At 36.0% G+C, this 23,184-nt stretch overlaps 1 protein-coding gene and 1 pseudogene across 11 annotated transcripts in view; one reads left to right on the top strand and one right to left on the bottom strand.

Moving 5' to 3' along the window:
* The window catches only part of IFT80 (intraflagellar transport 80), a 124,992-nt gene that overhangs the window by 12,051 nt on the left and 89,757 nt on the right, over window positions 1–23,184 (bottom strand). For all 11 annotated transcript variants that reach the window (XM_059163641.1, XM_059163640.1, XM_059163644.1 and 8 more), the window contains 7 exons: window positions 22,039–22,202; window positions 11,432–11,496; window positions 8,540–8,675; window positions 7,979–8,126; window positions 4,849–5,020; window positions 3,918–4,007; window positions 3,646–3,818 (listed from right to left, as the gene is read on the bottom strand). In XM_059163641.1, coding sequence (XP_059019624.1) covers window positions 3,646–3,818; window positions 3,918–4,007; window positions 4,849–5,020; window positions 7,979–8,126; window positions 8,540–8,675; window positions 11,432–11,496; window positions 22,039–22,202 — 948 coding nt within the window. The remainder of the gene's footprint in view (window positions 1–3,645; window positions 3,819–3,917; window positions 4,008–4,848; window positions 5,021–7,978; window positions 8,127–8,539; window positions 8,676–11,431; window positions 11,497–22,038; window positions 22,203–23,184) is intronic.
* On the top strand, window positions 2,709–3,213 carry LOC131824924 (large ribosomal subunit protein uL23m-like; annotated as a pseudogene).

Genomic DNA, 23,184 nt, shown 5'->3' with positions numbered 1-23,184 from the left:
GAATATAAGTCATGTGTAATACAAATGATAATGCCAATATTCAACACAATGATTTCTTAAAAAATATATTTACATAAACCATATGGCTAACTCCAAGGATCAGTATTTGCTACCCATCACAAACTCCTCACAAAGTTCCTTCCTTCCTCTGTGACTTTAAGTCTTTCAGAGAAAAAGAGAATACACAGAAAAGAATGTAGAAGTACTGCAACATTGAAGAACGGAAGCGAAATGAAAGAAGGCAAAACCAATTCACAAAGTATCAAAAAATGAGCAGCAGAAATAAAGATGTTTAATCCTAATCCTGTCCCCTATCACCCTCTATATATCCCTAAGGCTCTGTCTCCAGTGTGGATGTTTGAGTGGAGACTCTGGCGAACCAGCCCTTTGGCACCTGAAATATGCCATTTCCTGCTCCTTTTTTTTATGACTGAGCACAACTGGGGAAGGAATTTTTGTTGTGCCAAACCAGAAGTATTCCAAGTGGGGAATATGTAAGCATCTATTCTGGGTTGGGGTTTTTCAGAAAGAAAATTATCTCCAAAGAGGTAATTTGTTATGGAACATCAGTACATTTAATTATGCAGAAAAGAGTATGAGGTCTAATACTGCATTTAGATACTAGATGTTAAGTATTATCTATATGATAGTCATTATTATAAAATATGTATTATCTGATTGAAGAGCAATAGCTAATGGTAAGCATTCAAATTATATGTGCTATTTTAAATGTTCTCTAAAAGCATACACTGGGTAAAAAAATGTTTCTTTATCACACAGAGGAGGGAATTCACTCCAAATTATATAAGGGTTATGGGAACAGCCTGTCTCTAGTTTTAAAATGGTTATTTGGCAACCAAACAAATGTGACATTAGATTATGGTGCTGGAATAAATCCATGTATCCTCTCTGATTTTAAATAGAAGGAAGTTATATAAAAAGATTTTATAACTTCAAAATATGATCTTTTATATAACTTGAATGAAGCAAAATCACTTTATATAACTGGTAGAAGTAGAAAAATTATTTTTTTACTAATACTTATATAAAATTTCTACCTCTCTTAACTTCAATTTTTGAGAACAGACTACCACCAGATGTCCAAAGTGAACATCAAATAGATGACTTGCTTACCTACAACTCTTTAAGGGTATAACCTATTAGGTTGCAGGTAATTTTATTTTTCCCTTTTTTTTTTTTAAGATTTTATTTATCCTTTTGAGACAGAGAGATACAGAAAGTGAGAGAGCCTGAGCAGGGGGAGAGGCAGAGGGAAAGGGAGATGCAGAGTTCCCGCTGAGCTGGGAGCCTGATGTGGGGCTTGATCCCAGGACCCCAGGATCATGACCTGAGCCAAAGGCAGATGCTTAACCATCTGAGCCACCCTGGTTGCAGGTAATTTTCAAATTCAAATAGGAATGACAGAAATACAAACCAGCAGGACTGTACTTCTCAAATGGAATAACATATATTAACAAAATGAAATCTGTTCCCTTCTAAAGGACTTAAATAAATATAGAAATTCAGGGATCGGAAAAGCAATGTAATATATTTTTCATCCAATACTTAAATTCTATCCTTCTAGAATTCTAATTAATTAATGGATCTGGGTAATGATCATTAATTAATTCATTCCAATTAATGGATCTGGGTAATGATCAACAGAAAAACACAGGCAACCAGTCACTGTGAAAATATATTGAATACCACCTCTGACTAAGCCTTCCAAAAGGAAAAAAAAAGTTAAACTCGAATCTCATCAAGTTTCTAGATTCAACACCAATATGGCTAATTCAAGGGGCAGAGGAACATGTCAAATGTCACCACAAAGATGTAATTAACAGAATCCAGACTATGGGAAAATTCTATTGGCCCAGTTTCTGCAGTGGGAAAATTACAAGAAAACACAAGAAAGAGGAAAACCTATTAAGATGAAAAGAAACTTGAGAACACATCAATCAATCATAAGGTATGGACCTTTTCTGGATCCTGAACAAAAGAAACCATAAAACAAATCAAAACATTCACGAGACAATCAAAAAAATAACAACACTGAATAGAATTATTGTTAATTCTTTAAAATGTGACCATGGTACTGTGGCTAGATTTTTTAAAAAACCTTGAGATACATACTGAAATATTATAGATAAAGTGATCTGATTACTGGGATCTGCTTTTAAAAAAATAGTAGGGTAGAGGTTGAGATAAGATGATGAAAGACATTTCAAACCTGGAAAAATCAGCATGCCAATTTTATAATGTAATTTCAGGTGTATATAAGCCCTATAGCTTTCTTTCTTTCTTTTTTTTTTTTTTTCTTTTTTTTTTACCAAGAGACATATCTGAGAGAATGACCTAATATGTCAGAGAGAAGAAGCATGCCACTTTGTTTTGAAAGCAATCTGTGTTGAAGCCTAATCCAGAGAAGGCTACTACTGTGCACTCCTCATTTCAAATCCTACTGCCTTTCTTCCTTAGCATCACAAATCTCTTCTCATGGCTGTACCTCTCCCTGCCAGTATGACTGCTTCATCCCAGTTTTTCAGCAGATTTCTCCTCTTTCGCCCATCCCATAAACGTAGTTGATCTTCTTACTCTACACATTTCCCAAGTAATTGCATCCATTCTTCTGCCTTTAAGCGCTATCCATTTGCTGATGACTCCTAAATCTACATCCCCAGTTCAAATCTATCTTCTGAGCATCCGCGGCCCGGAAACGGGCGATGGCGCATAACGTGCTGTGCCCCCTGTACCAGCTGGGTAACCCCCAGCTCCGCGTCTTCCGAACAAACTTCTTCATTCGGCTGGTGCGGCCGGGCACGGCCCAGCCCTAAGACACCATGCAGTTTCAGTTTCGGATCCCCATGGAGATCACCAGGGTGGACCTCCGGAATTACCTTGAGCGTATCTACAACATGCCTGTGGCCACCGTGCGGACAAGGGTGTAGCATGGTTCCAACAGGAAGAGGGACCACAGGAACGTCAGGATGAAGAGACCAGACTACAAGATGGCCTATGTGCAGCTGGCCCATGGACAAACCTTCACGTTCCCCGACCTGTTTCCGGAGAAAAAGCAGAGCCCCGACGGCAGCCCCAGCGGCAACAACATCCAGGACAAACTCCTGGAGGAGCAGCAGCAGAGGCAGAGCCAGGATCCCCGGCGCAGCGGCGTGCCAGACTGGTTCGGCCTGTAACGGCCCCAGTAAAGTCCCACGTGTGGAGCCAAAAAAAAAAAGAGGGGCGCACATGGCCTGCGTGGACCCATCACAGTGCTCCCTGGGCGATTATCACATCTCCATCTCCTCACAAATACTTCAAATCCAACATGCCTAACACTGAATTCACTATATTCCCTTCCAAATCCACTAATAATACCACCATCTATCCAGTTACTGAAGTCAGAAATTCGGGAGACATCCTAGCCTCTCTTTTCTTCTTCACACTTCAACTTCTAATCAATCGCAAGTTTAGAGAAGGCATAAATCTTCAGTGGCAAACTCCTCACCAATAGAAATGTGAATAAATTCTTCTGTGATGTTAAGAAAACTATTGAGTACAGTGGAAAATGTAGTTTTCCAAGTGGTAGACAGAAGAATATATTAAGATCAGTTGGGTTTTAGAATTGATGAAAAACATTTTTATTACCTTTCCCAGTTATAGAGATTGATATTGATCTGGATTGCTTGATAAACAAGGCCAGCCTGAAGAAGTATCATTTCAGCCTCCTGTATATTCCCACTAAGCATTAATATGTGAGCCATTTTTGATTCTTTAGATGGAAGCTTTTTTATAGAATTAATGTACTGAACCTTATCAATCTAAAAAAAGAAAACAATATACAAAGTGGGTAGTGACAGCAATGTAACAAATTATGGTAAGAAAAACCACAAACATACAGATAAGTAAACATTATTTACTTCACCAATTGCTGCGTAGGCTATTTCTGCAGTGGTCATATCTCTGTTAGCAACTGCCATAGCAGCTAGGCAAGCCCACATGGTTTGCTCCTAAAGTGAAATAGGAGAACAATTATTTCAATGATGAGCAGAACTGCCTTAAAATAAGCAATGATTTAAAATACATTAAAGTTGCTTTTTAATGAAAAAATTAAACTTTGCTGAGCATGGCACTGAAAAAACTACTGATTTAATTAATGATGTGGAAATTACATGTGACTACTTTGTTGAAATACGTTAATAATACATAAAGAATTTCTTTTGAATAACATTTCTGCAAATTTTCATTTCTAATTATCAAAGATTTATTTTTGAACTTCTGACATACTTTTAAGATAATTAAGGGTTATAAACCCTCTAGTCTTTTTAATGAGGTCAAAGAATTTAACTTACAAGGAACCAGAGAAATAGGTTCTCAGGTGATGCTATTATCGCAGATTGCCATCAACAACTCATTGTAAGGGAAAGCATCTAAAAGTCATTTTAAAAGTGTATTCTAAGGGCTGCTAAGCCATGTAAAATTAAAAAGTTCTGTGGTCAACTATACTTGATAAAACTGGATTCAACCAAGCTGGGAACTGCTGATCTAAAGTAGAGGTTCTTAACCTTAAGTGTACAAACCATCTGAGGAATTAAAAAATATGCCTAGGATTCATCCCAGATCGAATAAATTAAAATCTCTGTGATGGTAAAACTTGGGAATCATTTAATCTATAGCTTCTTCCAAAATAAATCATACAGCAGTATCTATCCCCTTGTATTGCTTATGTTTTCACTCATTAAAAAGACACATGATTTTTCCAGCCCTTAGCTGTTATCATTTCTTATTTTGCACAAAGACATATATAAATATGCAATATATACATAATTAGGGATCTAAAATGTAAAGTACCTTAACAAAGCGACAAAGTCTTACAGCATCTTCCCATTTTGAACTGCTTACATATTCATGGAGAATAGCAGGATATGGTGATATGCTGATGTGAACCAGTGAGCCATCAGCTCTTCTTATAGTTACTTGATTTCCAACAAAACTCACAATATGGGGATTTTTACTAAATTCACTGTTGGAAAAAAGCAAAGTATAATTTATATTCTGAGCAAAATCTTTCATATACACTAAATTTGGGAAGTTTACCTTTGATACAGATATAAAGTCTCCAAATCTCCAAAATTCACCCACAAAAATGTTAACTCTAGGTAGGATGTATATATTTAAACAAACATTCGAATCTAATTTGCCATACTCTTGGAGCAAAATACAGTAGTTTAATTTGGCAAAAATTATTACATATTTGAGATACTGGCACAAAAATAAGACACTCAGATCAGTGGAACAGAGTAGAAAGCCCAGATATAGACCCGAAACTCTATGGTCAAATAATCTTTAACAAAGCAGAACAAAATATCCAGTGGAAAAAAGACAGTCTCTTCAATAAATGGTGCTTGGAAAATTAGACAGCTATGTATAGAAGAAGGAAACTCAACCATTCTCTTATACCATATACAAAGATAAACTCAAAGTGGATAAAAGACCTCAACGTGAGGAAAAATATATCAGAACGCTAGAGGAGAACATAGGCAGTAACCTCTTCGACATCGGCCACAGCAACTTCAAGACATTTCTCCAAAGGCAAAAGGAAACAAAAGCGAAAATGAACCTTTGGGACTTCATCAAGATCAAAAGCTTCTGCACAGCAAAGCAAACAGTCAACAAAACAAAGAGGTAACCCATGGAATGGGAGAAGATATTTGCAAATGACACTACAGACAAAGGGCTGATATCCAAGATCAATACAGAACTCCTCAAACTCAACACTCAACAGATAATCATGTCAAAAAATGGGCAGAAGACATGAACAAACACTTCTCCAAAGAAGACATACAAATGACAAATAGACACATGAAAAAATGTTCATCATTATTAGCCATCAGGGAGATTCAAATCAAAAGCACATTGAGATACGACCTTACACCACTTAGAATGGCCAAAATTAACAAGACAGTAAACAGCAAGTGTTGGAAAAAATGTGGAGAAAGGGAACCCTCTTACACTGTTGGTGGGAATGCAAGTTGGTGCAGCCACTTTGGAAAACAGTGTGGAGGTTTCTTAAAAAATCAAAAATAGAGCTACCCTATGATCCTGCAATTGCACTACTGGGTATTTACCCCAAAGATACAGAAGTAGAGAAAAGAAGGGCCATCTGTACCCCAATGTTCATAGCGGCAATGGTCATAGTTGCCAAACTGTGGAAAGAGCCAAGATGCCCTTCAACAGACGAATGGATAAAGATGATATGGTCCATATATATAATGGAGTATTATGCCTCCATCAGAAAGGATGAATACCCAACTTTTGTATCAACATGGACAGGACTGGAGGAGATTACGCTGAGTGAAATAAGTCAAGGAGAGAGAGTCACTTACTTGTGGTTTCACTTACTTGTGGAGCATAAGGAATAACATGGAGGACGTTGGGAGATGGAGAGGAGAAGTGAGTTGGGGGAAATTGGAAGGGGAGACGAACCCTGAGAGACTGTGGACTCTGAGAAACAAACTGAGGGTTTTGTAGGGAAGAGGGTAGGGAGTTGGGTGAGCCTGGTGGTGAGTATTAAGGAGGGCACATATTGCATGGAGCACTGGGTGTGGTGTATAAACAATGAATCTTGGAACACTGAAAAAATAAAATTAAATTTAAAAAATTAAAAAAAAAAGAAATGGCAATTTGCAAATGAGTTATGAGGGATTTTTAAGCAGTGCATCATGACTACTAATAGGGACAAAATAGCCAATGATTTATCTAGGGAGTTCTGGAATCTCTATCCCCAGAAGTGTTTTAATGTTAACCTGATAAACAGTAAAAGATTACTGTGAAATGTCATTGAAAGTGGAGGTAGATTGGGGGAAAAAAATCTCAGGAATCCCTCTCAAGCTCATTAGTACATCATTTTCCCCTCATTTGTTGGTCACAGAAAATGATGAGTTTTAAAATCCTTCCTAATTTTCATTTTTTTTAATTTCTATCCTCATTTTCACAAATTGTAATGTGATGTAATATGATGTAATACTGGTGAAACACACAGAATTTGTTAAAAAAAAATTATTGCGTATTTGAGAGCTATGCTTAAAAGTATTTGAAATAAACTTTTCCCCCCTAAGTCTTAAGGTAAATTACACAAATGTTTAAAAATCTCGGCATTCACTTTTACACTTGATCTTAGCCAAAAGGCCGAGAAGCGATTGGCATTCACTTTTGAAAGTATAAACCAATAAAAAATTAAGGTGATTCCAAGGCTCTTAATAAAAAGAGATGAACTTCAAGAGACTAACTTCTCTTCATTAGTTTAAATACTTTTAAAATGATCCTCTCTGGTTTTGCTAAAGTTATGAACTGAATATTAAAATGAACTCAGAATAGATTTGAAAGTTAAGCTAAGGTTTGGAGCTAAGAAGCTTTGTATTCTTATTTTGTCAAGAGTGAGAGATCTTGTTATTTCTTAGAGAATTTAGGAATAGAATATACATGTATTTTCTGAAGCGTGTAAAATTAAAAAAAAACCTCTTCAGTAGCCTTATATAGTTTTTCTATCTTTAATATTAATTTAAAAATTCAATTCTAGAAACACATACAGTCCTGTAAGTATGATAATAATTTGTAATTTATGATAATCTGAGAAAGAATAAAGGTTGACACATTTTTTATATCACTGAAAAATCTTAACAATGTTCATATTAAAACCACTAAAACACACTGAAAAAAACTGAGTTACATTAAACAACCTCAGGCTTGAAAATTATATAAGGAAAACTATATCTATAAAAGGAACAAATAAATATAATAGTATTATATAATACTTTCAAATTGACCCCAACACTTAAAACTCATTAAGCTAGCATTAGCTAAGCAATTTCATTGACTGAGTAGATTGAAAGGTACCTTGTGGGATTGAAATTATAGGGGCAAAAACATGACACTTTAGAGTTATTTATCACAACAAATAATTCCAGCAGTAAAATGTTACCTTGCATCCCTTTCAAATAATGTTTTAGGCAAAATGTCTCTGTCCACATAAACCGTATTGGGGTAATACCACACTGTAAATCGAGTATCTTGAAGTCCACAAAGGATATTACATGTATCACTCCAGGCCAAAGTATGCACCATTGTTCCTTATTTTAAAAAGAATGTTAAGGTACTATTAGTTCTACTACAGTAAGTATTAAAAATACTTTAAAAAATAAACTGACATACAGGACCCCTTCTAATTTCGGTAGGTATGACTATATTTTCCGATCATTTAATGGTGAAAATGTGCAAAAACTCATTTAAAAATGTATGGAAATATTTGAGTATTTTATCTAGAACCATTATGTTTCAATTTATAAGTATTTCTTTCAATGCTAATGTAGCTGTAGCAGCTAAAGACTTGCTATTTAAGTGGTGTTAAGTAGTTAAGAAAGGTTATACTAAAGCATTATTCACAGATTAATTCAAGCAAGTATGCTACTTAGTATAAATATGACAGAGTAGATTCAAGAAAATTCAAAGTAATCAAATTTTAAATGTATTATAATTATTTTACCAAGTTTGATAATTTGTTCTTCCTTCCCAAATCGTTTCACTGAAGTGATATAGAGATCTCTATTTTTATCAATGAAGGCAATTTTTCTATCATTGGTAAGTCCCTTTTGATCCAGAGCAATTTCCAAAATTTCATTCTAAAATTAGAAAAGTGAAAATACTGGATTAGCTTTAGTGCTTGACATCAAATCATTTAAATTATTTAATTGCAAGAACATCTATTTACTTAAAGATCAATTAAATATCACTCCCTACTTGGAATGATAAAATGTCCCTGTTAAGTAATTTTAAACTACTGGTATAATTCAAAAGCTAAAGCACAGTTACTTTTTTTTTTTTTTAAATTTACAAGGGGGGGACGCCTGGGTGGCTCAGTTGGTTAAGCAGCTGCCTTCGGCTCAGGTCATGATCCCAGCGTCCTGGGATCGAGTCCCACATCGGGCTCCTTGCTCCGCAGGGAGCCTGCTTCTCCCTCTGACTCTGCCTTCCACTCTGTCTGCCTGTGCTCGCTCTCGCTCGCTCTCTCTCTGACAAATAAATAAATAAAATCTTTAAAAAAAAAAAAAAAATTTACAAGGGAAAGATGCCCCTGAAAACACTACAAATAATGTGTATTTTTTTGAAACTTCATAAGCTGGGAAACATTTATTTTTCTTTAAGATGTGTTTATTTATTTATTTGAGAGAGTGTGTGTACCAGTGGGGGAAGAGGGAAAGGGAGAGAATCATCAAGCAGACTCCCGGTTGAGCTTGGAGCCCAACTTCATTCAGTGAGGAGGTGGGGCTCAGCCCTATGACCCAAGAAATAATGACCTAAGTCAAAACCCAGTCAGATGCTCCATGAGCCACCCAGATGCACCATGCTGAGAAACATTTCTATCTGTCCTCCTGTTTTACATTTAGTAGACGGAGTGAAAGGGTGAGGCAAGTCTGAATATCACGAGAGGTCTACTTTAATTAATACATTCTATAACAAAATTTACTCTAAATAGAAAGCCTATAATTTTAAAAGATTTTTAAGAGTAGATTTATGAAAATATCTTATGTTTTTAGGGTTTTAGATTTTACACATTCTTTCATATTTCCTGTGAAACAGGAAACTACCTTGTATTGTAGATACAAGGAACTATACTATATAAGGTACAAGGTACTTTACCTTGTAAAGTAAGTAGTCCTATACTTACTCTATAGACAAGAAGACTGACACGTATAGCCATTAAGTGATTTCGCTCAGAAAAACTAGTGACAAGCATATCCAGAATTTAAAATTCAGATTTCTGACTTTAAGATTAGTGTTATGTCCATATAATAAAGTATTTCTGGCATACTGCATTATCTTACACTATTACACTAGCTAGTTAAAGGACTTTCCTTCTATGGTTCAGTGTGGATTCATTTCAACTGAATCCAAGAGGGATTTATTTACTACTTACTGTCTTAAGACTTGTTAAGACTTTTTTACTTTTTTAGACTTGCTAGGATTTATTTTGGGTTTTTTTGAAGGTATAATAGTACCTTAAATGTCCCATCATTTGGACACAGGTCAAATAAATTGATACACCCATAAAATGTTATACTGTATGGTGAGGGGAAAAGGATTAGGAAAGTACTTTATGTACTGATACAGAAAGATCTCCAGGAACAGTTTATGTGAGAAAAGCAACATACAGAGTTGTATGTCACATTTTTGTAAAAGAGGGGGAAAAGAACATATATCAGTTTTGTTTTTATATATGCACTAAAAAAGTTTCTGGAAAGAAAATGGAGTTTAATAATGGTTGCTACTGGGTGCCTGGATGGCTCAGTGGGTTAAGCCCTTGCCTTCAGCTCAGGTCATGATCTCAGGGTCCTGGGATCGAGTCCTGAATTGGGCTCTCTGCTTGGCAGGGAGCCTGCTTCCTCCTCTCTCTCTGCCTGTCTCTCTGCCTACTTGTGATCTCTGTCAAATAAATAAAAATCTTACCAAAAAAAATAATGCTTGTTACTTATTTGGTGGAAGAGAATTGTACTGATAAGAAACAGGTATAGTAGGGAGACTTTTTCCCTGTATACTTTATGCTTTTTTGTTTCTGAACCTTATGAGTTTACCTGTTATTCAAACTCTAATAATTACAAAAAGAGGAAAATAAAATACAGACTAATGCTTCACTAGTGGCATTGAACAATAAAGTTAAAAACATATCTAAATCTGAATATATCTCTTATTAGAATAAATAAAATGTGCTCCTTTATTTTAATGCTAAAAATCAAAAACCAATAAGCAACTTCAAGATCTTTTTGTCCTTCTATAGAATTTTTTTTTTTTTTTCAGTTTAACTACAGTGTTAAAACCTAAAAGAAAATGCTGGCTAAAGACTGGTCAGTGGGAAAACTACAAATTGTTTAGAAAAGCAAAACATTTTTATTTACTGATAAGTACTAAAAGTTTAATCAACATAGAATATTTTATTAAAAAGCAGTAAATAGCCTTAATAAAGACATATAAATCAGATTATTTTATCCATTTAATTTGTATAAATAGCTTTCCATTACAGAGTTTACTAGTGTTCAGTCTTTGTGACATTTTTAGGCAAAATACTCTAGTAGAATGCAACTGGGTTTAAATATAAAACTGATTTCTAGGGGTGCCTTGCTGGCTCATTCAGAAGAGCATGCAACTCTTGATCTTGGGGTCATGAATTCAAGCCCCATGTGGGGTTATAAAGATTACTTAAAAATGAATAAATAAATTAAAACTTAAAAAATAAAAATAAAGTGGAGGATGAGGCAATTACTATAGATAACTTAAAAAATTAATTTCTATGTTTTTTGACTTAAGATGAAAACATTAATTTTAAAAAGTGGCTATTTTTAAACAGTGGCTATTTACATTAGAAGTAGCTAATGTCCATTACCTTATGAGAAAGAAGTTTCCCATCGCCTAATGGTTTTCCAGTTGATGCCTCAAAAAGGAAGATTACTTGAAAAAAAAAAATAAGCATGAGTTAATGTATTAAATTAGAATTTTTATCGGTAAACTTCAGTGTATTATTATATCCTAATGAGAAATTATTTAACCCTTTAAACCACAGAGTATCTATCAGCATAGAAGAGCAGCAGCATCAAATTCCTACTTATCAATGGGGTTATATTTCTTAAAAAACAGTGGAACTGAATACTTCTTCCTAAAACATATTCCCTATTTAGAATAGTTATTAATGTAATGGTATGGTTTCACTCCTCCATAAGATCTACAATGGCAAGTCCAAATCTAGATGTAATTTGTAATTTTCAGAACTCTGATTTGGACAAATATAACATCAGACAATCATATTTCACAAAAGAAAAATGTGCCAAGTGTCTACTATAATACCAGGCAATGTGTCATGTACTGTTTAATTCTCTGGGGTCAGTGCACAGTTCCCTGTGGTATAATTAGTAGTTTGTCTGGTTTTTGTCCTGGGTTCCTTGCAGGGACCTTCAACAACCCTTGGAATTTCCTGAGTGATTAGGAATGTCTTAGTTATACTGGTGGGGAGACTCTTGGTGAGCCCCTATATAGCTTCAGAATAGGAGATGGTCATCAGAAAGCCTAAGCATATTCAGTTCCCTGAACTCTGGGGATAGGGAGATTGGGGGGTTGGAAATTGAGTTCAATCATGTGGCCAATAATTTAATTAATCATGCCCATGTAATAAAAATCCCATAAAAACTCAGGGTTGCTTCCTCATTGGTGAACATAACTGATATACTGGGAGGGTGATGTGCCCTGATTTCATGAGAAGGCATAGAAGTTCTGTGTTCCTTCCCAGGCCTCGCCCTATGTGTATCCTTTATAACAAAACTATAATTCTAAGTATAGCATCTTCCTGAGATCTGTGAGTCATTTTAGCAAATTATCCAACTTGAGGGGGCCACCGGAGTCCCTGAATTTGTAGCCAGCCAGTCAGCAAAATGGGTTGGTCTGGGGCTCCCTGAAGCTTGTGGCCAGTGTCTGAAGTGAGGAAAGTCTTGAGGAGAACTTTGCCTTTAAGCCCTGGAGTCTGCCCTAACTCCAGGTTGTTAGTATTAGAAATGACTGCAATATACCAGTTAAGGTAAAAATGAAATAGTAGGTGTCAGGAAGGGTGAGAATCACTGCAACAACCCTAATTCACTGAAACATGCGGTCTGGGAAGAGAAAGGATGAAAGAACAGGGGATGAGGAACCTCTGACTCTTAAAGGCAGCAGGATCACCCATGGTGTGAAACAGCAGCTAAGCTGCAATCAGCTGTGAGAGGTAAAAGTTACCTATGGAATTTTGAGATGATGGATCCATCTCCTGGGAAGCTGGCTCACTAGATGCATAAGAAAGTGCAAAATAATATGAAAAAGAGAAAATATACAATCCCATGGTTATTATAATCTGTAATAAATAAAATGAAAGTAAGAGATGGGCCAAATATAGATTCTGGACAGTCTCAATTACAGCCTCTGGTCCCAAGGCTCCCACTGAAAGAGTATGTTGGAGAAAATCCTGATTCTGGTTAGCCTGAGGTATAATGACTATCCTTAAGACTTCCAAAGGAAAAAGTTATGCTAAAAAAAATCATGAAAAACGCTAAAACGATTAGAGATAGACAGAGAGGAGCATCAAGGGCCTCATCCCAGCTAGATGAAAATCTAAGAAACGGGATGAATAAAACAAACATTGATGGGGTTTAAAAAAAAAAAAAAAGAGGTTGGATGAACCAATGGGAAATCCCTGCTGGTCACCTAACATTGAAGGCCTTTAAACAAATCTGCTCTATTCATCCTAGTTTGGAGGAATTTGGAAAGCTATATGGCAAGAGAGCAAAAAGAAACCTCACCTCCAATTGCCTGGGGCTATGGTTCCCCAATTTAATTAAGAGGTGGTTTGATGAAAGGGTTTCTTGGCTCAACACTCTACTGGGGACACAAGGCCTTATGCACAGGAGTATGTAAAATGGCCAGGGAGTCCAAGAGAGAAGTTTCTAGGACCTCTTGTTATGAGAGTCCCATGCACTGTGGTACCAAAACCCACTGGTGAAGTTATAGTGAGGACTAAAATTAAATTGGGAGAACAGAGAAAAGCAAGGGTTAATATGAGTAAAGTGAAGCTTGGATGAAAATTGGAGTGTTTAAATGGGCTTCATGTGAAGAGGCTGTGTCTCCTGAATGTTAATGGGATTGGGTATTGTGTCTGACTGAGGAATCCTTCCACTACCTAGTGCTGTAAAACTAAAACCTGTTGGCAAAGTCCTACTGGTAGTCAATTAGATTGAGAGATAAGAGAATAGAAGAACTAATGGATTAAGATGAACATTTAAATGAAAGTACACTTGAAGAAGCTTCATATGAAGCAGTTGTGTCTCTTTTACCTGTATGGGCTATAAGGACTGATATTGTGCCTAGCTGGGGAATATTTTCCCTATCAAATATTATAAAACAAAAGGCATGAAAAACCCACCTCTCCAACAATATTAACTAGACATACAAAATGGGAACCCATGGGACTGCCCAAACATAGAGGTCTTATACCAAATGGTACCAAACAGAAGCTGGAATGCTAATAAAGATACGTTCTCTGTACAGCAGTCTCTGTGGAGTGTAGACTGAGGGGTGTGGGAGCACGTCCCAGTGATAGCTACTGGAACTCTATACAAGACAATTTCCATTTGGAGGAGCAATGACTAGCTTGCTACCAGACACTAATTGAAACTGCCTCTGACTGAAAAACATAAAATAAGGATTATCTTGGGTGATGTCAGAGAAATGCTCTAAGAGGAAGGTAGCACTCAGGAGATTCTGTGATAGAACAGAAATGGTCTGAGCAGGAACACGCCATTAGGGCAACACACAGAGTTCCACAACATGTTCATGAGCAGGTAGCCTGTCTGCCCCAGGATTGACTCTGGAACCATGTGAGGACCTGCAGGATTCTACCATCACTCGCACAGAGCCTGTTAACAGCTCTCAACAGACCAACAAACAGCTGCTTGGCTTATGGACGGCAGTTCCAACAGGAACACAAGACACTGGGTTTGGAAGGCCACCACTCGGATCACAAAAGGTAAAAACAAATTGGCTCAGTGAGCTGCACTGCACGCTGTTTACCCATATGTCTGGATTTTGACCTACTCACAGGCACTGGAATGGCTTGGCCATACGGTGCGGTGGATGGGCAGTGGAAGACTGGACTACGAACCGGGTGCTCTTCCAGGGCATGGCCATATGGAAATCACTGTGGAAATCTGAAGGGTAGTGCATTCAAACAGGCCATGTCAATGCCCATCAGAAGAACCCTCTTCCAGCATCAGAAGATGTTTACAAATGGTGAGCAGACACCCAGGTGTGCCACTTGAGGTAGCCACTGGGTGAATCAAGTGAGTGGACTGAAACAATGCAAGAGGGGTTGACTCTAGACATATTCCTTTTGCATCTGTGGAGGCACAAAATGCCAACAGGAACTGTTGTCTGCCAACAAGAGAGATTTAGGGACTGCAGATGGCTATGGGGAGGTTGCTCGGCAGGGAGTCGTTGTGCACAGCGGCAAGTCCGACTGATGCCTGGAGCACTGGGGACTACAAGTGGGTCCTGACAGAAATGGACACTGACTCTGGGCTGAGCTTTGCTTACCCAGTGGTAGAGGCAAAGGTTCAGAGTACTATGGAAGAACCGGAGTAGAAGGTATTGCACTGAGCTGGACCACTGAGTCACATTTCTTCAGACCAAGGAACACACTCTACAGCCCATCATGCCCAACAATGGGCAGAGACCCTTTTTGAGAGTAATAGTTTGGCAAAGAATTAGAATGGGCAATGAAAACAATGGTATTTTTAAATGGGGAAAAAGGTAATATAGGCATGAAGAACTAGCTTATAAGACTTCATGAGTGGGTACTGACACTCAACATGAAGGGAGCAAAGGGTATGTTCACACTAAATTCCTCTGCAGTTTCAGTGGAAATAAGGAATAGGGGGTGAGGAAGATGCTAGCATGACTATGCAGTTATTCCCACAAAAGGAGAATGCTGGTATGATGGCTATACTTTTTCCTTTCTTTCCCATATCACCTCAAATTTCTTTTTTTTTACTAGATACAATGGTCTCAGGACCAAGGTTACAACTACAATTATCAGAAGCAGAAATGATTCCGAGGCATGAAACTATCTGTACTTTCAACTTTGAGGTCAGAATTTCCAAGGACCTGAGGTAATGGGTTGTGCTTCCACTCCAGCTGGTAAATATCAGGTTAAATGTGAATGCAGCTATCCTGCCCAGTAGTAGAGACAGCCCACTAGTTCTTTATAAATGGAAAGAAGGAGAAATAGTATCTGAGAATAAAAGAATGACTAAATGGGTGTGCAATGGAGGAAAACCAATATTTCATTAATGCTTCAAAAGAGTCTCCAAGCAAAAGCTGATATTATTTGTTTTTCAAGTATAGTTAGCATACAGTATTATATTTAGTTTCGAAGAAATAAATAAATGTTAAAACTGATATTACTTCTTAGCTCAAGTATACCAGATACCTAAAAAGGTGAAGCCAAGGAACACCTGGGTGGTGTAGTGGTTAAGCATCTGACTCTTAGTTTTGGCACAGGTCCTGCTCTCATGGTTCATGAGATCGAGCCCTGCTTTGGTCTCTGCACTCAGTGTAGAGTCTGCTTGGGATTCTCTCTCCTTCTCCCTCTGCCCCTCCACCTTGTGCTCTCTCTCTCCCTTAAAAAAATTAATAAACCTTTAAAAATTAAAAAAATGAAATAAATAAAAAGGTGAAGCCAACAAGGCACTCATTTCAGACCTAAAGACACATGTACATTTAAAGTGAAGAGATGGAAAAAATTTTATGATGAAAAAGGAAGTGAAAAGAAAGCTGGGGTAGCAACACTTATATCAAACAAAATAGACTTTTTTTAAAAAGACTGTAACAAGAGACAAAGAGACATTACTACATACATTACTACATTATGCTACATATGCTACATTATTACATAATGATAAAGGGAACAATCCAACAAGAAGATATAACAATTGTAAATATTTTTAAAAGTTGTAAATATTTATGCACCTAACCTGGGAGCACTCACTACATAAAGCAGCTATTAACAGACACAAAGAAAAAATTGATAGTAATACAATAATAGTGGGGGACTTTAATACCCCACTTACATTAATGGATAGATCAGCCAGACAGAAAATCAACAAAGTAACAGTAGCTTTGAACAACATATTGAACCTGATGAATATAACAGATATATTCAGAATATTCCATCCAAAAAAACAGCAAAATACACATTCTTTTCAAGTGCTCATGGAACATTCTCCAGAATAGATCATATGTTAAGCTACAAAACAAGTCTCAACAAATTAAACAGGACTGAAATCATATCATGCATCTTTTCCAATGACAATGATATAAAACTAGAAATTAATAAGAAGAAAAAAATCTGGAAAGAACACCAAGAAATGGAGGTTAAATAGCATGTAACTAAATAATGAATGAGTCAACCAAGAAGTCAAAGAGAAAATAAAAAAATATATAGAGACAACTGAAAATACAATGGTCAAAATCTTTGGGATGCAACAAAAACTGTCCTAAGGGGTAAGATTGTAACAGTATAGGCCTACCTCAAGAAGCAAGAAAAATCTCAAACAACCTAACCTGACATAGAAAGGAGCTAGGAAAAAAATAAATGAGCAAAGCCCAAAGCCTGTAGAAGGAAATAAATAATAAAGATTAGAGAACAAATATATGAAATAGAGTCTAAAAAAAACAAAACAATGGAACAGACCGATGAAACCAGGAACTGGTTCTTTGAAAAGATCAACAAAATTGATAAAACTTTAGCCAGACTCATAAAAAAAAAAAAGAAAGAAAGAGAAGATTGAAATAAATCAGAAATGAAAGAGAAATAAGAAGTGACACTACAGAAATACAAAGATTATTAGAGAATATTATGAAAAATTCTATGTCAAAGATTGGACAACCTAGAACAACCTACAAGAGAGGATCAATTCCTAGAAACATATAACCTCCCAAAACTAAAGCTGGAAGAAAGAGAAAACTTGAATAAACTTATTAATAGCCATGAACTTGAATCAGTAATCAAAAAACTCCCCCAAACCAGAAGTCCAGAACCAGATGGCTTCACAGGTAAATTCTACCAAACATTTAAAGGTTGTTAATACCTATTCTTCTCGAACAATTAAGAAAAAATAGAAGACGAAGAAAAGATTCCAAATTGACTCTATCAGTTCAGCATTATCTTGATACCAAAAACAGACAAATACACTACCAAAAAAAGAGTATAAGCCAATATCTCTGATGAACATAGATGCAAAATTCCTCAACAAAATATTGGCAAACTGAATCCAACAATACATTAAAAAAATTATTCACCACAATCAAGTGGGATGTATTCCAGGGATGTCAGGGTGGCTCAATATTTGCAAATCAATCGATGGAAACCACATTAACAAGAGAGAGAATAGAAACTCTATGATCATTTCAATAGATGCAGAAAAAGCATTTGACAAACTACAACATCCATTCATAATAAGCTCTCAATGAAGTAAGTTTAGAAGGAAAATAACTCAACATAATAAAGGCCACATAGGAAAAAAACACTGGCTAACATTACTTATTTTAGAGAGAGAGTACACTGAGTGTGGAGGGGGGCAGAGGGAGTGAGAGAGAATCTCAAGCAGACTTCGTGCTGAGCACGGAGCCTGAGGCAGGGCTCAATCTGACAACCCTGAGATCATGAGCTGAGCTGAAATCAAGAGTCAGACGCTTAAGCAACGGAGTCACAGGAGCCCCCAAACCAGAAGCTTTTTTTTTTTTTAATTTTCGGCATAGCAGTATTCATTATTTTTTCACCACACCCAGTGCTCCATGCAATCCATGCCCTCTATAATACCCACCACCTGGTACCCCAACCTCCCGCCCACCCGTCAATTCAAACCCCTCAGATTGTTTTTTAGAGTCCATAGTCTCTCATGGTTCACCTCCCCTTCCAACTTCCCCCAACTCCCTTCTCCTCTCTAACTCCCCATGTCCTCCATGCTATTTGTTATGCTCCACAAATAAGTGAAACCATATGATAATTGACTCTCTCTGCTTCACTTATTTCACTCAGCATAATCTCTTCCAGTCCCGTCTATGTTGCTACAAAAGTTGGGTATTCATCCTTTCTGATGGAGGCATAATACTCCATAGTGTATATGGACCACATCTTCCTTATCCATTCGTCTGTTGAAGGGCATCTTGGTTCTTTCCACAGTTTGACAACCGTGGCCATTCTGCTATAAACATTGGGGTACAGATGGCCCTTCTTTTCACTACATCTGTATCTTTGGGGTAAATACCCAGGAGTACAATGGCAGGGTCATAGGGAAGCTCTATTTTTAATTTCTTGAGGAATCTCCACATTGTTCTCCAAAGAGGCTGCACCAACTTGCATGCCCACCAACAGTGGAAGAGGGTTCCGCTTTCTCCACATCCCCTCCAACACATGTTGTTTCCTGTCTTGTTAATTTTGGCCATTCTAACTGGTGTAAGGTGATATCTCAATGTGGTTTTAATTTGAATCTCCCTGATGGCTAGGGATGATGAACATTTTTTCATGTGTCTGATAGCCATTTGTATGTCTTCATTGGAGAAGTCTCTGTTCATATCTTCTGCCCATTTTTTGATATGCTTGTCTGTTTTGTGTGTGTTGAGTTTGAGGAGTTCATTATAGATCCTGGATATAAACCTTTTGTCTGTATTGTCATTTGCAAATATCTTCTCCCATTCCGTGGGTTGCCTCTTTGTTTTTTTGAGAAGCTTTTTTAAAGATAAAAGCATTCCATCCTTTTGCTGATTGCATATATTATAAAGAGATGGAGGTATAGGGATAGATTTGTCTACTTCTTTCTATAACTAACTGTAAGTGGCCACGAACTATGGGAGGCTTGGATCTGTATTTAGTGTTAATATGTAGCAAACACTGGTAGAAAGAACCAAGGAGCTGCCAGCCTGAAAGAGCTGCTTCTAAACATAAGAAACTGCTCTCTAACTTCTCTCCCCATACCCAGATATTTGTTCCAAATAGCCACCCACACTAATATCATAGCGTATCTGTGCAAGTGTTTAAGGAGAAGGAAGCCAAAAGCACTAGTACCTCTATACTTAATTGGTCACCCAAAGTGGTAGAATACTGTACTCAGTGCAAGAATCCTACTTATAAAGGAGCTCCCAAATTAGGAAGGCACCATTGGTTTCATATGGAATGGTCCACCCACTTGAAGGAACATTTCTTAGGTTAATGATTCTATGCACTTCAATTTGTTTTCTACTGTTAGCATATACCTCTATTTAGCCATCAATGAATACTAGTTTCTTTTAAAAGGAACATATGAAAAATATGTTCCTGCTCATTTTATATCAGTTGACAACAATAATTTTATTCAGGTATTTTTGAGTTTCTGTTTACAGTAAAACAGAATTGCACGATCATCTTCAACAATCAAAATTAAAGTAAAACATAATTTATTGGCAGATAAACCCTTTTTTCTGAAAATGTAGATAATTCTTTCTAGCTCTAAAATTCTATGAATTATCAAAGAATTAACAAATAACGTTTCAGATGTGAATTAAATATAGAAAAATTCAGAATAAGGTATATTTAGTAGGAAACATACACTTTATTATATAGCCTCTATCTGAAATCTGTGGTGTTGAACAAGAGAAGTAAAGACAACTAACTCATGATGATCACTAGGATTTTTAAATTTAAGTTTACTGAAGACAAAACTCTGAGTTCCAAATTATTATTATCAACAATTACTTAGCCATCTTAAATGCGTCTGCTAACCAGATAGTATCTTATTTGATTCTCTTTTTTAGCCAGAAAGGAAGTCCTTCAGAAAACAAAGCAATCACCAAATGTCCTCTGTCAGAGAAGGTCTAAGGCATGAAGAGATAAAAGCTCTATTTAGGAGGATTATATTTCTACCAGCATGAGACATGATGTTACCTGAAAATACTGAAAATTAAACAGCGGGACAGTAGCTCCTGAATTAGGTCTTTCATAGCATGGACTAACAAAATTACCCTTCAGGTCAGTTCTTTTTTCTTTTAATAACACATCACAGTGACAAACAAATGTTTAGCAATATGTATCAATAGGGAAAAATAATTATTTAATATTTTTCCATTAAGATTTAGGGATAACTCACTCTCTCTCTTATCTCATTGGCTCTACTTCCTCTCACCCATCTCTAAATATTGATGCGCTCAGGCTTTGGTCCTTTTCTCTGCCTATATTCATTTCCTAGGCGATTTCATTCAGTGCCATGGCAGCATCTGTACACCAGTGACTCTCAATTTATATTTCTAGTCCCCAACTCTCTCCTGAGATCTGGCCTTGTCTATCTTATTGTTTACTCTCCATTCCTGCTTGAATGTTCAAGAAGCATTTAAACTTACCGTGACCAAAATAGAACTCCATATGTGGACTTCCTCTAACCTTCCTCCTTCCCCATCTTCTATCTTATTCATCCAGGATAAAAATGTAGAATACTATGCTTTCCTCTTCTTTCTGTCTCTCTCATGCCAATATCCTTACCACGGCCAAATTTTTACATGATCTTTCTCTCTGTCCTCTCCTCCCACACTCTACCTTGACCTAGGACTTCTGGCAGTTCCTTTTACATGCCAGTTATTCCCATCTCAGAACCCTTGCACTTACTTGTCCTACAGTCATTCCCTGTCCTGTCCCACCTCCAGCATACTCTATTATACCCTCATCCTGCATTTTCTCCACAACACATATCATTAGCTGACAACCCATTACATACTTGTATGTTCATTTGTGTGTCTTATTCACTGTTGTATCCTCAACTTCTAGAAAAATACCTGGTATGTGGCAAGTACTCGGTATTGGATGATGTTGCTGTGATATAGCAATGCCCCAATAAAATGGTGTCTCTGTATGATGGAATTCCAAAACACCTCACATACTTATATCAATTTACAAATATGTAGTCTTTATTTTTATATGAAAATCTTAAATTATTCATAACTGTCTTCTAATTCAGTAATTTAAAATAAATTTTAAAATATTTCTAAAAATATAAGTATATATAAGTAAAATACACTGTACAACGAAGCACAGTATTTACTATGATACCTAATGAAGAAAAAGGGAACATTTTTAAAAAATCACTAAATTTAAAAATTAACAAACATTTTTAGGACTCACAAATTTGAACTCAATCTCTCTACGAACAGCTACTAAATATATAAGGATTTATTCCTTACCAATAAGCTTTGATGTCGTCACAATGTCTATCAATCAATTGGGTATAATATGACTCTAGTTCTTTAATTAATTCACACTTAGGACGAATTAGGAAGCTCATAATTCTTTCATATAAAGTTAACATATTAGTAGATGAGAAAATAAAAGCTAATTTGAGGAAATTTTACACTGTTAACAAATTTCATGGAAAATTATAAAAATGCACTTACTTTTTTCATCAGCTTTGTCTTTTATTGCAATGGTATCATTACTCAGAGAAACAGTCTGTGCATTCAGAATATCTGTTCTCATTCCAGGAAATTTTGGAGAAGAAATGAAGCGGCCTTCATAAGAATATAAATAGATACCACCACCATCTACAAGAAGAAAATGTCTAAAAAAAAAGAATAAAAATACATTCTCAAATAGAAGCTTACTATATTTTCATTTTTAAACTGGAGAAGAAGTTTATTCTTTGGAAAAATGTAATTTTTTTTCCTTTGAAAATTTATGGCATTGTAAAAAACAATTCAAACAATAAAGCAAAAGCAAAAGATCTCTAGCAATCCTCTCTCTACAGAGGTAATTTAGGACAAAGTATAGATATATTATAATTTTATTTTATTAACTCATTCCTGATGGACATTTATTTCAAATTATTCATTGTTTTAAAGAATGACTATAAACATTGTTTTAAAGAATATCTATACACATTTTAAAGAATGTATAGACATATCTCTGTATGTCTATCTTACTTATTTCCTTAGTATAACTCTAGAAATATAATAATTGGCTCAAAGGGCATATACTTATAAATTTTTATTATGTATTTTTAAATTGCCCTTTAAAAGGTTTTAATAATTTACACTCATATTACTGCCATACTGAAGTGCCTGATTCCTTGATGCTGGACACAGTATTACTTTTTTAAATCTTATGTTCAAAACTGTAAAACCCTTGATTCAGAACTATTTCTTGATTTAGAAATTGCTAAGTGTTCTTTCTTGCCTTGGAAATGAATACATGCATTTTAATTAAATTAATACTTGAGTACTGGTATGTAGTTTAATTGAAAGGTTTGGCCCTTACACATTAATGTATGAAAACAATATTTGCTAATGTTGACAAAGTGACACATCATATTAGTATATATTTTTTCTTTGTTTCAATACTAAAACCTTTTTCTCTCCTGAACAAGACATTGTGTAAGCTTTTAACATTCTTGTGAGTAACACTGTGTTTCCAAGGGTAAACATTTCTAAATGTAGAAATAGGACAAACATTAGGCAGTAAGTAAATTATTCTTTAATTGCCTAATCAGTTATGCCATTAACATATACCTTTACTAAGAGCATACTCAATACACTAATAAGTAA

The sequence above is a fragment of the Mustela lutreola genome, chromosome 2, assembly GCF_030435805.1.
Source record: "Mustela lutreola isolate mMusLut2 chromosome 2, mMusLut2.pri, whole genome shotgun sequence".
Taxonomy (NCBI): Eukaryota; Metazoa; Chordata; class Mammalia; order Carnivora; family Mustelidae; genus Mustela; species Mustela lutreola.
The sequence above is the reverse complement of the archived record's forward strand: the minus strand, read 5'-3'. Positions and strand labels throughout refer to the sequence as shown.